Consider the following 14,704-nt stretch of genomic DNA (forward strand, 5'->3'; position numbering starts at 1 on the left):
TTACTTTTACTGCTTTAATTCCTGATTAAAAATGATGAAAGATTGACATTGGTTGGTTTCCTCTTTGAATATATACACTTATACGTTTTGCATGTTCTGACATAACATTCGTGAACACAACCTTTTGGGCAATGTGGCTTGTGAATGGAATAGCAGCCTAGATCAGAGGGGCAGACTGTCTCCAAGATCAGAAAATTGGCATCAGGTGTCTACAATCTGTTGGCCCAGTGAACAGCTGTGAGGCGCATGTCGACCGATCAGATTCATGCAGAGTATCAAGATCGGCCCAATGTTATACTTGAAAAACTGAGTGGAATGAGACTTTCAAAGCATGAGTGAGTCTAAAGAGGCCTGAGCTCGATCATCACTAAAACAGCAATGCCAAACAGACCTTGGACATTATTATTTTTGTATTGAGTAAATAAATCATACCACAGAAGGTTAGGAGCCAGTACAGACATTGTGCCATTCCCAAGGTTGGATAAAAAATGAGGGCTGCATAATGAAAGGCATCAAATTTCAATGGAAATTTGCAAATTAAAGTACAAATTCTATCGGTACTCAGTGGTGGTGGTGGTGGTCTTGAAAACAGGGGAAGCTCGTGGTATTTTCTATTCATTATCATGGATGTGCATACACCTACACCAACACCCGTTTGTGCACATACATGATTTATTTAGACTTTTTGACTCATAGTTAAAATGAAAGTGTTTAAATTCAACAAATGCATTAGGCCTAATGTTTAGGGGAAAATGCAACATCAGCAACTAAATCGAGTCCAACCTATTCATGTGTATAAGTGTCTTAATATGTTTCATGTAACGGTTAAGACATTATCTTCAAGAAACGTAGACTCTAAACCCTGCATTTTCCCACACCAACAAACCATTTTACACTTCAGAGCAACTGCGCTAAATCCTTCCTACCATTAACAATCCAGACAAAAAGTGTGAATATGCAACAACGATTTCAAATGAAAGATTCTCTTCTTTCTGACTGTACACAGTGTCTGGCTCTTGCTGCAGAGGTTTGCAAGTGCCCTAATTCTGATGTTGCTGATGTAATGACAATTTTATGCTCATGTATAAAATGTGTTTATTAAAGGGATTAGCTTTTAGCAGAATTGTGTGTTTGGGTTCATTGAGAGCTCTCGTAAACTGGCTTTTTGCTCTTAGCTGAACCATTTAATATAAAGGGTCAGCTCCTGTTTCAAAGCAAAGACTAAATGCACCGTAAACCTTACAATCGTGAATCTGAAAGCAAACATATAGATCTACAATACAACGTGTAAAAGCAATCGAAAAGTGGATGTAAAAAAGGTCCCGTCGAGCCCTTAATTTCTTTTGATGCTTGACAAGGTTTCTGACTGTCTTTAATTTACCAACATTGAATGGGAGGAGTGGCACATCAATACACGGCTGTCAAGTGGATCAATATTCCTGCATTCAGTCTCAGTGACTGTCCAACACCACCAGGTTTGAGAGAAAATAAACAAAAATACCTGCAGCATTAATAAACCATGGCACTTCACCTGCTGGCCTCCGCTGAAGCGTATGAGCCTGGCCAGGTGCAGAGAGAGCACAGATTTCCCATTCCACATTGTATTGATTATTTAGCCTCGACCAGCAGGGTTAGTTAAGCTGGATGTTGTAAAGCTCATCTCACCATTTTATCTTTTCAGAGATGGCAAAATGGATTAAAAATATTGACAATACACAGAGGAGATTACACCACGTGCTACCTTTGCTCTTAAAAAAAACCATGTTATTACTGATACAGACAAAAGAGGTAAAATTGATAGTGCTGAAGCAGGAGAAATCACATCTGGGGCCATAGTAACAGTAGTAGTAGTAGTAGTACTGGTGGTATTGTGCTAGTACAGAAGCTAAACCCTCTGTCTACATGGTGCACTGTGGACGCCATTCTATTGAACCCTGCAGGGGGGTGTTACTCCATGTGTGAGTTTGCCCACAGTATGCCACCCTGAAAACACCAACATGGCAACCTGCCCTGGGTGTTATAATAATAATCATAATCATAATAATAATAGTGGGTAAATGTGATGGGTGAAGTGTCTTGCCCAAGGATTAAGTTTAGTTTAATTGTTTATTTGAGCAGTATACATTCTGCTCAAAAGGAGTGGGCTGAAGCAAGAAGCTTATGAGCGCCCACCCACAAATTCAGTGCAATAAAAAAAGTACAGAAGGAACATTGTACAAAAGGAACAAAACATCAACAAGGAAACTAAAGGTAAACAACAGCAAAAACATGGATTATATGCACTATCTGATCATATTAGAATGACCAAGATGGCATTTACTTAGTTTACTAAGTAAGATTTACATCACTGAAACTCATGCACTATACATATTCCCAAAAAGGAGTAATGCTAGTTACGAAACAATAATGATAAAGCTACATAATGAAACCGTGATCAGTCACATGCACAACCCCTACAGGATGCACACATACACACAACATACAAGCGTGTGTACCTTTTTATGAAATTACTTCATCTAATAGCAAATTACATTGTCAGTTAGCAGCATCGTGCAGCAGCATTGTGATTAGCCTCATTGACAAAAGAGAACTTGCTACATTTCAAGCGGCTATATTAACACAGACCAAACTTACAAACCATTATTTGAACTGTTCATATAATTAACGGAGACGACGCACAACTACAAATTGTTGTGTCATTCATGCTTTATTTATGCTATATAAATAAAGGTGATACAACAATGTCAACTTTATTTATATAGCACATTTAAAAATGGCCACATCTGCCCAAAGAGCTGTATAACAAACATTATAACGTGCAATTAACGAGTAAAAAGAACAATTACAAAAAATACAACATGAAACAATAATGATCCACTGCTCAGCTTGTGTTGACAGCCAGCACAAAAAGATGGGCTTTCAACAACGACTTAAAAACATGAATAGACTGGGCCATTTTAACATTCAATGGAAGGCTGTTCCAGAGTCTTAGAGCAGCTACGGCAAAAGCCCGGTCTCCTCTGGTTTCAGCTTTGATTTTGGCACCTCCAGAGTCATATGATTGGAAGATGTTAATGTTCGACCTGGATAACGGATCAACAAAAGCTCTGAATGGTAGGGTGGAGCCAACCCATTCAGACATTTAAAAAACATCAACATTATCTTAAATTGAATCCTAAAGTTGACAGTAAGCCAGTGCAGGGAAGCCAACACAGGAGTTACGTGCAGGAGCTCTGATCGAGTAAGTAAGTAAGCTTTATTTATATACAAGCACCTTTCGCAGAGCCACAAAATGCTTCACAACACAGATCAAAAACATCAGGTAATACACACAATATAAAAAGGCCAAGACGATACAAAATCATAGCAGCCCAAAAATAGCTAATTAAAAGCTTGAACAAATATCGAGCCCATAATACAGCAAAAATAAATAGAGTTACAATAATCTAGGCGACACGTAATAAAAGAAGAGAAATTCACTTGTTACATTAGCTCTCAATAACACTCAGGGGGTGCAAATAGACAGAAGAAAATGTGCAAAAAAAAGAAGAGGATACTGTGCAAAAAAGTAAAAATAAACAATAGGGGTGTTTTATGTACAATGAATAATAAAAACTCTTTAAAAGGGGGGAATAAATAATAAAAAACTTAGAACAGAGATGGCCATTTTATGAAACCCAGATGGGCATTTTTCAGTGGATGCAGCTAGATCTTTCGGCCATGTCCCACAGTATACTGGGACACTAAAATAAGTAGTAGTAGTAGTAGTAGCTGTAGTAGTTGTCCTGACTCCAGCAGACAAGCAGCTGAACTTGCAACGATATGGAGATCTACTGAGTAAAAATGTGGCGCTATGCAAGTCCCTAGTGCTTAGTGTACTCTTATATGGTTTGGAAACATGGACCATTAAGAAAGACAGCAAGGTGAAGCTAGAAGCATTCCAAAACCGGAGGCTCAAAAGGACTACAGGGGAGAAAAGCGAAGTATCTGAGAGGGATTCCAGGATTCAGAAGATTTTATTAGAATGGAAGGGGGCAGGAAGGCGGACAACGGAAGCAGTGGGTAAAGCCATTCGAACAAGACTCCAAACGGCAAAATGCGAAGCTGAAACACCTGCTGAATACGACAAAGAACGATTGGGTCACGTTTCTTGAAGCGCTGTAGGCCCCCATACTCCTTGGCCCACTACAAAGAGGAGGTGAGGCCATTGTAACACCCTTTAGCCAAGTCCTGCAGACCCAGATTATTGCTCCCCTCAGTCCGGGTGATCTGCCTGGAAGCTCACACCTGTGGCCCACCATCTGAACAGACCCAGGCCAGTGAGGCGGCATCCTCTGGCAAACAAAAACATCCTGCTGGAGTCCATCAGATTCATGCAGAGTATCGAGAACGGCCCAATGTTATACTTTAAAAACAACGACGTGGACTAAGACTTACAAAGCATGAGGCCTGAGCTCTATCATCACTAAAACAGCAATGTCAAATAGACCTTAGACATTATTATTTAAAGGCAAGGTAAAGCTTTTTTGCTCTCTCTGGGATACCATGGTCTCGGATCTTTGAGAATAAAAAATAAAGAAAAAGTAGTAGGAGCTTCAGTGATAGTTTTTTTCATGGGTAATATATGCCTTTCTTGAAAAAAAATAAAGTCTTAAGTGTAATTAAAAAATAAAGCTATGTTCCATGTATAGAGCTGGGGATTATGCTGTCAAACCAACAACATTTCTGGGATTACTGCCACATTCCATAATAACTTGGAAACTATAGTGTGTTCGATGTATTTACCAGTCGTAACCTGGCTTTTTTCTATACTTTTCTCTACTGTTTTTAATGGACAAAATATGGTAATGTCCCATTTAAATTCCATACAGAAATCTCCGGTATATAATTCAAAAGATCTCCCCTATAGATTATGTATATACTTTTGCACTTTCATGAAATGGAAGGCAAACCATCATACATTTCACTTTCCTCTCTCATCTATGATTGTATTTCTTTCTATAGTCTCATCCAGCCCAGAGCAGCGTTCAGATGGAGCTGAAGTGGTAATTCAGAGCCCTCTAAATGAGCTTCATTATGTAGGATGTCACTTATACCTCCACAGGGACAGACGCCCTCGCCGCCTCAATGTTTCTCATCTCTGATCCTACCACAACATAATGCGGCGTGGAGCAGGAGCGCGGCCTGAAATTAAATTGAGCTACACCGGTAATCCTTATGATCTTCAATATCCACATTCGAGAGCACTGTGTCGACGCTATAGCGCCTTAACGCCGGCTGAGTCAAAAGCAACACACAGCGATGTGGTCTGATCCATGACAACCTTTATGACTACAGATCTGAAAATAGCGTCTCACTAATGTCATCAGCCCCGGCGCGTACTCCCACATGTATTTTTCTAATTTAGCTGGAACAATCTACTACACTTTCACTGCTAATCCATAAATCTCATGTTCAATAATATTTTTTCATTTTTAAGGATCGGAAAATTAGTAAAGTAGTGAATGGAATTCTTAATATCCATTTTCTCTAATCACAAATCCACATTGTGATCAATGTGCCAAGTTTCTTAATCTAACAAACTGCAGTTTCATTACTTTATATCATTTTTTATCCACATTTCATGTCTTTACACCAAATATGGGCTTTAAGTGGGATTTAATTTTTTATTAAAAAATTGTTGAGGTTGTTACAAATATAATGTCCTTAATGTCCACACACAATATAGTGCATCTTATTAATAATAATAATAATAATGATGCATCGGTTTTATATAGCGCTTTTCAGGACACTCAAAGACGCTCCATATGTTGGAGGTAAGCTACAATTTTAGCCACAGCTGCCCTGGAGTAAATTGATGGAAGCGAGGCAACCAGTCTGGGCTGTCGGTCCCTCCAACCATATTACAGGATATTATGAAGAAAAGGACATGTACATTAAGTGTGCTTTAATCGCTTAACACCCACCTGAACCAAGCTCATTTTTGCCAGTTCGGCTTTACTCAAATCTAAAAGCTTCTTGAAAAAAAACAAAATCAAAATAGTGATGAAAACGAGGATGAAAATGCAGCCAAAAAGTGACAAAAACATGGCTAATAAATGATGAAAAACCAAAAAACAAGCCAGAAAAACACAACAAAAAAGTGACAAAACAGCGATAAAAAAGCAATGAAAAAAAGTGATGAAAAACAAAAAACGACAAAAACGCTTCAAAAAAGTGACAAAAAAGCGGCGACAGAGCAACAAAAAGCAGCGGCAAATAAGGCATCACACTGGCCTAAGCTCTCTAGTTTTGAAGCTTTTATGATTCAGGTAAAGCCAAACTGGAGAAAATGCTCGGGTTGAGAAGTTAAAGCAAGAGCAGTTTTACCTGAGCGTGAAGTTGGTCAGCTGGGCAGAGCTCGCCATGAGAATGTAGAAAGTGGCGATGTCTGTCTTCTTCAGCGGTTTGGATGAGGTCCGTATAACGATGGCATTCCCCAGCTTGAGCCGAGATAACGTCGCCATTCCTTTGGGCACCTGGAGGAGGCGGACACTACCAATCCTCTGCATGGGCGTGGCCGGGGTGTACTCGGGCTGCACCGGTGGACCGCCCCAACGGCTTTCCGTCATCGTGCTACATATTCCATCGACTTTGGGTTGCGCCTGGTAATATAGCTCCACGGGGTTCCCAGAAGTAGGGTCCTGCCTTTCTCGACTGGTGCCCTCCACTCCAGGGGCGAACCAGCTGAAGGCAGGGGACAGCTCAGCCATGCAAGTGCCCCTCTCTCCCCCCAGCGCGCACGAGCCTCTCACCTCCTGAGTCTGCCAGAAAGCAAACACTGTCACACAGGGTAACTCATCACCACTGTCTTCACCCCTGCCCCAGTCTCTCCCAGCCACATAGAAGAGCACCCGGACTTTAGGCTTAGAAGAAAAAACCTTTGGCGTCAAAATAAACGCTTGGATTTTCCAGTTGAAAGTAAAGACATCTGGAGCGCTGAAAAGTTTCACATTCTGGAGTAAGTCCGCAGGTATGAGTTGTTCAGAGGAGACGGTGCCGTAGCTGGCGTTGACAGCAGGTTGACGACTAGCTCTGAGGATGACAAACGGTTGGGTGTGGCTCTGTGTGCTCGAGTTTCTCATAAAGTCTTGGCCTGCCTCCTTCAAGAAGAGGTACTCAGCATCACGGATGTCGTAGTTGATTGGCAGTGAAATGGGGAAAGGCACTGGATTCCGACTGTCCACCAGTTCTTTACTGCTCATGTCTGGAAGATATAAGTAAAACAGTAGATTAGTATTGGACCGCAATAGTATTTTTATGAAATAACAGAAGATATTTTTCATTAATATTGGTAGATTTTATTGTGTATCATCAGCATTTGACCCTTCATTCTCTGCATTTTTGTAGGCCTGCAAGCTTTATTTGACAGGACCGATAGATAATTGTAACATAGAGAAATATTCGGAATGACATGCCTACTGCATTGGAAAAGTCTACAGTGGAAAACCCCTGCACGACTGTGAACTTATAACATGTCACTAGAGCAAATCACAGCAATCTAGTTTTTTGGTCTTTCTCTTAAAAAAAGAAAACCTCCCTAAAAATCTAAATAGTGACCTAAGTTGAAATTAATTATGTGTGCCCTTCAAGCAGAAATACTAACAACATTTTTCACACCGCACTAAAGCCATTTTTCTTTGGAAACATATTTGCCACACCGTTTAAGCATTTTCAATCTGCAGTCCCAGGTTGCACATTGATCTGCTTTTGAACGAGTAAGGTGGGTGGTGAAGATGGCATTGGAGCCACTGGCAAATGCCTCATATTGAGCTTAACATTTTGGGATTTAAAGGGCTTTGCAGATGCACGCTGACAGCTGTGAATAGCCGACGACCACACAAGGTCAAAATATGTGAAAAGATACAAAATAACTTTAATTACAGTGTCATTTGGTGACTCCTACATGCCTATCGGTTTGCGGCGACCAACTAGCAGCATGCATATTGAAATAGGGTTTAAATCCAGATGGGTGAATACTGCAGAGGCAGGGGTCAGCTGCCAGTCACCATGCGCCCTGATTAAACCTCCATTTTGATAGAATTACGAAGCTTATAGGAGCTGACCTGGTGCACAGTTTATCTGCAGGCTAATTACCCTACTTTCTGAAGCAAGCGAAAGAAATGTTACTCTGCACTATATCACAGTAATGGATGAAGCCACAATTGTTATATTAAATGAAAGTGTCAGGAGTGATCAAAACAATCGGTCATTGCTAACGAAGACTGACGGCAAAGTCATACAGCCTGACGAAATCAAACGTGTAAATTGTAAGTTGTGACAAGAGCTGTCAGGCCATGTCAGTGAGTAATGAATTGTTATTTAACAATAAAAAAAAATCTTTGAAGCAAATGTGCCTTTTGGCGGCTTTCCTTGTCCATCATGGTCATCTTCAATTCACAAAAAGCCTGTCAAAGTGATGCTCCGACCGTTTGTGCACAAAATGGACATGTCACACAGTTATGTCAACCTAATAGGACAATCGAAAAGCTATGAAGTTTTTTGTCAGAGTGCCATCCGCTGTGTTTTAAGTGTGGACTGTTTGTACAGAGGAGGGGGTGACTTGACTTAGCCCCCATTCATGATAGAGTGACAGATGTGCAGTTTTAAAATAGAGTTGGCACTGACTATGGGATAAATGCATGCTCCGGCCTAAAGTAAGGATAATGGAACAACACACTGCTCATTTCTCATTAAGTTTAAGTGCTCTTTGCATGAAAACAACATATCATTTCTGTTATTTTCTTCCCCAAAGATGATATAGGACCAAAAATGGCTTTACTGTGTCGGGGGTTGGATATTGCTTCTTATCATCAAAAACTAAAGGAGCCTCTTCAGCTCAGCGACAACATTCACACACAGCCAGTGTCTTCTCACAAATATGTTTAATGGGCTACGTTAAATCATGAGTTTTGTTTGATTTAAATCTAAGAAAGTAGTCTTCTATGAGATGTGAGACAATGTTCAGATCCAAGCTGGAAACAGATCCTTTGCATGTCTCTATGCAGTCTGAAATCAAATAGGAGAATCCCTTTGCAGCGCACATGAAGGCATGCACTCCAGCTGAATGATGTGCAACCTGTGATGAAACCATTTAAACATGAGAAGTTCAATAAAACCACATTTTGAAAGACTTCAAAAGCAAATCAGGACCAAAACAATGTTAAAATGAAACAAAATCAATCAAAATCAATGCCAGAACTTTTTTTTAGGTTATGCAATTTTGTTTTAGTGTTGTGTAATAAAAAAGTAAATATTCAGATGGAAGACCTCATTGATTCTGGCTTCTTGTGATATTGTCTCACCTAACACTTCTGTACCGTTAATTTAGCGATATATTGTTCAGCCCTTCAGGGAGCCCAACTGAAAAAAAGACCAAAGGAAAAGAGAGTGTTTTATTTGGTGGGAAAGTCGATGCACATCCAATTCCTTCCTCTCCTCCAAAGGAAGAGACAACCCTGGTCTTGTGGTCATGATGAAACTCCTCTCAGAAAAAGATGAGTGTTTCAGATCCAGTAGTAGCTGCTCGGGCCGCAGAATAACTCGGTGTGAAGGCCCTGAGCTGCTCTAACTCCGCGCCTCGGTCACAAACCATCAGTGTCTCATGCAGATGTTATCACAGCCGTTAGAAGGCCCTCTGTGTGCTCCTGCAACCACACGCACTTTCTCTTCGTTTGTATTTCTCTTCCTCTCTGAGATTGTGCCAGGCTTTAAATCATGTGCGATGTGTATCTACCACAATATATAAATGCTTACAAATAAAATATTTCCTCTTTCTTTTGCACAGTGCTTCAAAGCTTTAAAAAGGTTATGAATCATCAGTTTTTGTATATTCATATCTTACGTCTACATTTTGTGTCAATAATCAGGCACCAGATGATCCAAGCACTTAATTTTCAGAAGATGAAACCTCTTGCTGCTGCTGCTGCTGCTTGGTTCTCTGAGATAAAATAAAGAGACATCTGACTCTAAATGATCATAATTTAGTGCGACAACCATTGACAGAAATTGGGTGAATAACATACCATATTTAAGGTCATTTACATAATCTATTTCTCTAAATATATTAAGTATTTTGTCAGTTTTTCGAATACTGTCAACATAAACAATATGGTGATTTGAGGCAGTAGCTCTTGAGCATTTACCGACTAATTTGAAAAAAGCAAGGTCTGTTGTTGTGTCCTTGGGCATTACATTTAATTAAACCATGAATGGCTGTTTATATTTTACTTTGCACACTTTACTTACAACAGAATTGAATTTATAAATAAACTGAATTTTGACAAGCTTTTTAAGTTGCTTGTTGTCTTGTGACCTCTAAACAAGAGTTTTTTTTGTTTTTTTTACTGTGCTGACAAATTATTGAATGAAACTATTAAAAGCCCAGGATTCCAGTGTGAATCTTAATGGGCATTAATGACGTGCGCCATATGTTCTACACAGCTGGGAAAAGTCAGCCTCTTCCAGAAGCAACTCAAGAGTTACCGATCACTCTTCCTGACTTTAAAGTTGTAGTTGTAATGGATACATTAAATTAGGATACATACATTTTTGAATTTTCCCTAATCCTTCCCGATGTGATGTCCTTCCCGATGCTATCCCTTGGAATAGGAGAAACTTTTTTGCAACCTCACTGGTGTTAAAACATAATCAACACTTAACAACATATATATCAAAGTTAATAGAGGCTGACCAATATGGGTTTTTGTAAGGCCGAAGCCAATATTTTGGGATTATAATTGGCAGATGCTGATATGCACACACAGCCGATGTTTTTGGCAGATTTTTTTTAAATTTCTTTTCTATAATCCTGTATGAGGCTTCTAAACTGTGAAATGTGTTGAACTGTGACAGCAGGGAGGGGGCGTTTTATTAGGGGCATAAGGCTGATTTATTAAAAACATTACAGAGTGCAAAAGTGAATGGTCCTCTTTTCTCCTGTATTAAACATTAAACAAGGATCACTGGACTATTCTACACTATTTCCTTGGGGAAATGTTTGTTTGTTTGTTTGTTTGTTTGTTTGTTTGTTTACTTTATTGTCCCCATAGGGAAATTTGTCCTCTGCATTTAACCCATCCTTCGATGCCGCTGGGGCAACCCGTAAGGAGCAGTGGTCGACGGCAGTGCCGCGCTCAGGGACCCATCTCCATGATGTGGAGCCAAGCTGATGGTCAGAATCACATGGCTGGAGGATTCGCCTATTGCACATGTTTTTAGATGTTTTTAAATGACAGGCTTTAGGTTGCACAAATATTTCAACTTACATAAAGTGATCTGAAGATTATTTCATAAAATAAAATAGAAACACTTGGCCACTGCAGCTGTGGTTTTAGTTTATTTCTTTACGTGATCCATTCATCGTTTCTGTCCCAGTCTTGCTTAGTTGATGTTAGCATTAGCATCCTATCGCTAGCTTTAGCACACTGATGCCAACCGCACCATTTTGCGCTGCAATCAAAAAACACAATTGCAGGGCTTAAAACTAACTCAGCGATTGAATTTTCCAGATTCTGCATCAAAATGAGCTGCAGCATGTCCATGTTCACTGAGGTTTAGTCGGTGAAAGTTGTGTTTAATAGACTTTATACAGACCGATTTTCATAGTATTGTTTTTCAGTCCCCTTGAGGTCAAGGAGGGTGTTGTTGAGCTCGGGAAGTCTCTATCACTTTCAGTTCCGGAGATATCGGCGTTTAGCCGATAGCCAATATCGAAAAATTCCCAAATATTGGCCCGATATATCAGTCAGCCTCTAAAAAATATCCCATCAAACTAAGTAATTGTTAGAAAAACATTTAAAACTTGTCACATGCACTGTCTTGGCAAATAATAGATTCTGCAGGTGCTCCACTGTTACAGCTAATCACTGAAAAGGTCAGGCTCTCACATTAGTTTGGTTCTTCCTGAACCTGAATCCAACCAAAGATAAAGCAAAGAACATAATACTATACCACAGTGTTTGCAGATTACAATAAACATTTTATAATAAGTCTAGGTTATTTAGTTAATTGCTTAAAGTGTAATATTTCAAACAACCTTGATTGTGTCAATGATAGGTGGGCAAATAAGAAACTGATAACAGGGGTTTCAGCAGAAAGATATTGGCTCTAAATCTATGAATTGGTTTATGGAAAACGATTCACAGATAGCAATCTCATTTCTAGTGTGACCTCACAAGGACCAAAAGATGATGTTGTTTTGTAATGGTAACATAGTGCTGATTCATATTTGACTTTTCATTTCTTAAAAAGAAATCTTGATATCGAGTTTCCCAGCCAACGATATGGATGGTTCAGAAAGCGCTTTAGACAGGTAAACATAAAAAGATGATATAGAGATGGTCTGGGTGCACAGAGGGGCAGTGGAGGCAGGCTGAGGCTGATAAGGACAGAGGGATAGAGGACAGGGGAGAGATTGAGAGAGGCTTAAGCTTGTGCTATGATTGGTAGGGATTGCTGTGGCCAATGCAACTCTAAAAGCAGCTTTAAAAAATCAGTTTCATCACAATTTCTCAATTTTAGTCATCTTTTTATCCATAAATCAGCCAGGCTGGTGGCACATTATTAGAAATAGCCATCTTAGAGAAAACCATTGGCTTCACTCTAGATGTGTAGATTGGCGCTCTGTGAAAATGAAAAGTTAAGATTTTTGTTTTGCCATATACTTCACAGTGGTGATATCCCGTTTTCCATCACACTCATAAAGAAGCACATTACTTCCCAACAGTGAAGGCTGGGCACTCAGCAATGACCAAGGCTCAAGTTGTAATGTAAGCCACCAAGTCTTTTACCCCTTGCTGAATGTATCCTAAATGTTTTATGTCCAGCCCAGGGCAGTGCGTAAAACACACACACTTGTGTATGACTTGCTCCAGAGCTGTATCACAGCAGAGTTTGATGTAAGTTTGTGCCACAAATGAGCACATTTATCTATTATTCAGACATCACCAGAGGGTGGTTAAAGCACTGCTGGCAATGCTTAAACCAGGCTCCTTTATGCACTTCAGCAGAAGACTTTGAAACAAGTTACGCTTTATATTTCTCAAAAGCATTGAGTGAACTAAACCATCATTTGCACATTTACACGCATCACAGTTGTTCCACATTTACGAATGGGACATTAATGAAACATGGCACTTACCTTGCGCGCAAACCGTTGTTACAGTTGCAAGTAGTAATTGTGCAATCCTATAGATTTGTTGGTGATAAAAACTCATTTTGGCAAACAACAAGGGTTAGTCTAATTTTTTTTCCCCGCGCAACTTATCCAGTCTCTGTGTTCTCTGTGTGGTGAATTGGGGTGGTTCTTATCAGCGGCTGAACAAGAGCGCAGATTCATCCATGTCCGCGTGCAGCGCGGGTACTCTGCACATACTGTAGTGATTACACATGTGGGCGCATAAACGATGTCCTTTCAGCTCAGAAATGTCCAGCGACTCCTGCGCGTAAAAGTTTCGTGGCGATAATCCCTTCTCCGGACCTCTGTCTCCGCCAATTCCCTTTGAGAATGTGAGAACTTCAACAAGTGACTAACGTCGTTTTCTCCTCTCGCTCGGGAGCGTGCGTGTGCGCGCTGTTAAACGGCAGTTAGCAGATCACTGACTGTCTTGTGAGCAATCCTTAGGGCACTAAACTCATCATCTGTCACTGTTCATCCGCTCAGGAAGCTACGTTCGGGACGCAGCTGCTATAGGATTAACCCTGCGTTGTGTTCCTCCCTGGCTCAAGAAATGATCACGTGTGACGTGTATCCAGTCTCGAGTGGTGTTTGATCCTCGTCGTCTCTTGATGCATGTTGACCTGAGGGCATACATACAAATGATTTGTGTGGGATCATAGTCGTGTCTGATTTGAATATAAAACAAAACTGTCTAATGAGCATCGTTATCACATACAACGCACACACTGTGTTGTCAAGCGTGCCATTATGCTTTTATGATCTTGTCATTTATAGCCGATTCTTCCCTTCTCAAGCACCAGTCTAGTTAGTGTGCCCTCCAGCCATTGTGCCCTGTATGAGAAAACAAGCAAGTGTTCAAAGTAAACTTGATAAAGACAACAACAACAAACATCACTTACCTCATGAATGGATGATCGTGAAAATGTACATGTTTACAAGGAATTGTGCAGTAGAGCGTGAGGACGGACAGGATTTTTCAATGGGAAAAGCTCATCAACGCACGCTAATTGATTGACACGTGACTTTGACAGCATCAGGAGGGTGTTTAGTGCCCTCTGATGGTGGGAGCTGCTAAAGACGGCGATACGGTAAAGTCAGGAGTAACCAAAGGTGAAGGGATGTTGCTTGCAGCGTGTTGCATCAGAAATTATCAGGTTTTCGTTTCATTTGCGCTCGTTTTGTTATAAGAGTGCCTGATAATTAAAAATGTAATTCATTGTGGCAGCTGATAGATGTAAATGTGTGGGAAAAGATCCAGTGGGAATGCTTTTCTGTCGATTTTGCTTTGGGCTGACCACCTTAATCCCACTAAATGAGAGGAAATAGGCTGGTAGAGTTGCCAACCACATTGTGTATTAAAAGATAGGATTCAGTTTCAGAAATCTGACACATTTGTACAACGCCATTTATTTAGGCACTTGCAGAAGAGCCTATAGCAAATACAAAGACTGAAGTATGGGACAGGTTGTTGTTGTTGTTGGCACT

General features: G+C 40.2%; 2 protein-coding genes across 3 annotated transcripts in view; both read right to left on the reverse strand.

The window, feature by feature from the left end:
- rimbp2b (RIMS binding protein 2b) overlaps window positions 1–14,704 on the reverse strand; it is a 214,631-nt gene that overhangs the window by 56,212 nt on the left and 143,715 nt on the right. The gene's annotated exons all lie outside the window — the stretch shown is intronic.
- Window positions 1–14,704, reverse strand: part of LOC306979541 (transmembrane protein 132D) — a 43,875-nt gene that overhangs the window by 23,144 nt on the left and 6,027 nt on the right. The window contains exons 2-3 of one of the 2 annotated variants that reach the window (XM_079578513.1): window positions 13,181–13,839; window positions 6,370–7,246 (exon numbers count right to left, since the gene is read on the reverse strand). In XM_079578513.1, the coding sequence (XP_079434639.1) occupies window positions 6,370–7,246; window positions 13,181–13,256 (953 nt within the window). In that variant the 5' untranslated portion in view covers window positions 13,257–13,839. The remainder of the gene's footprint in view (window positions 1–6,369; window positions 7,247–13,180; window positions 13,840–14,704) is intronic. The other variant, XM_079578514.1, reaches the window with a different exon arrangement.

This window comes from Gobius niger, assembly GCF_951799975.1.
Source record: "Gobius niger genome assembly, chromosome: 1".
NCBI classification, from domain to species: Eukaryota; Metazoa; Chordata; class Actinopteri; order Gobiiformes; family Gobiidae; genus Gobius; species Gobius niger.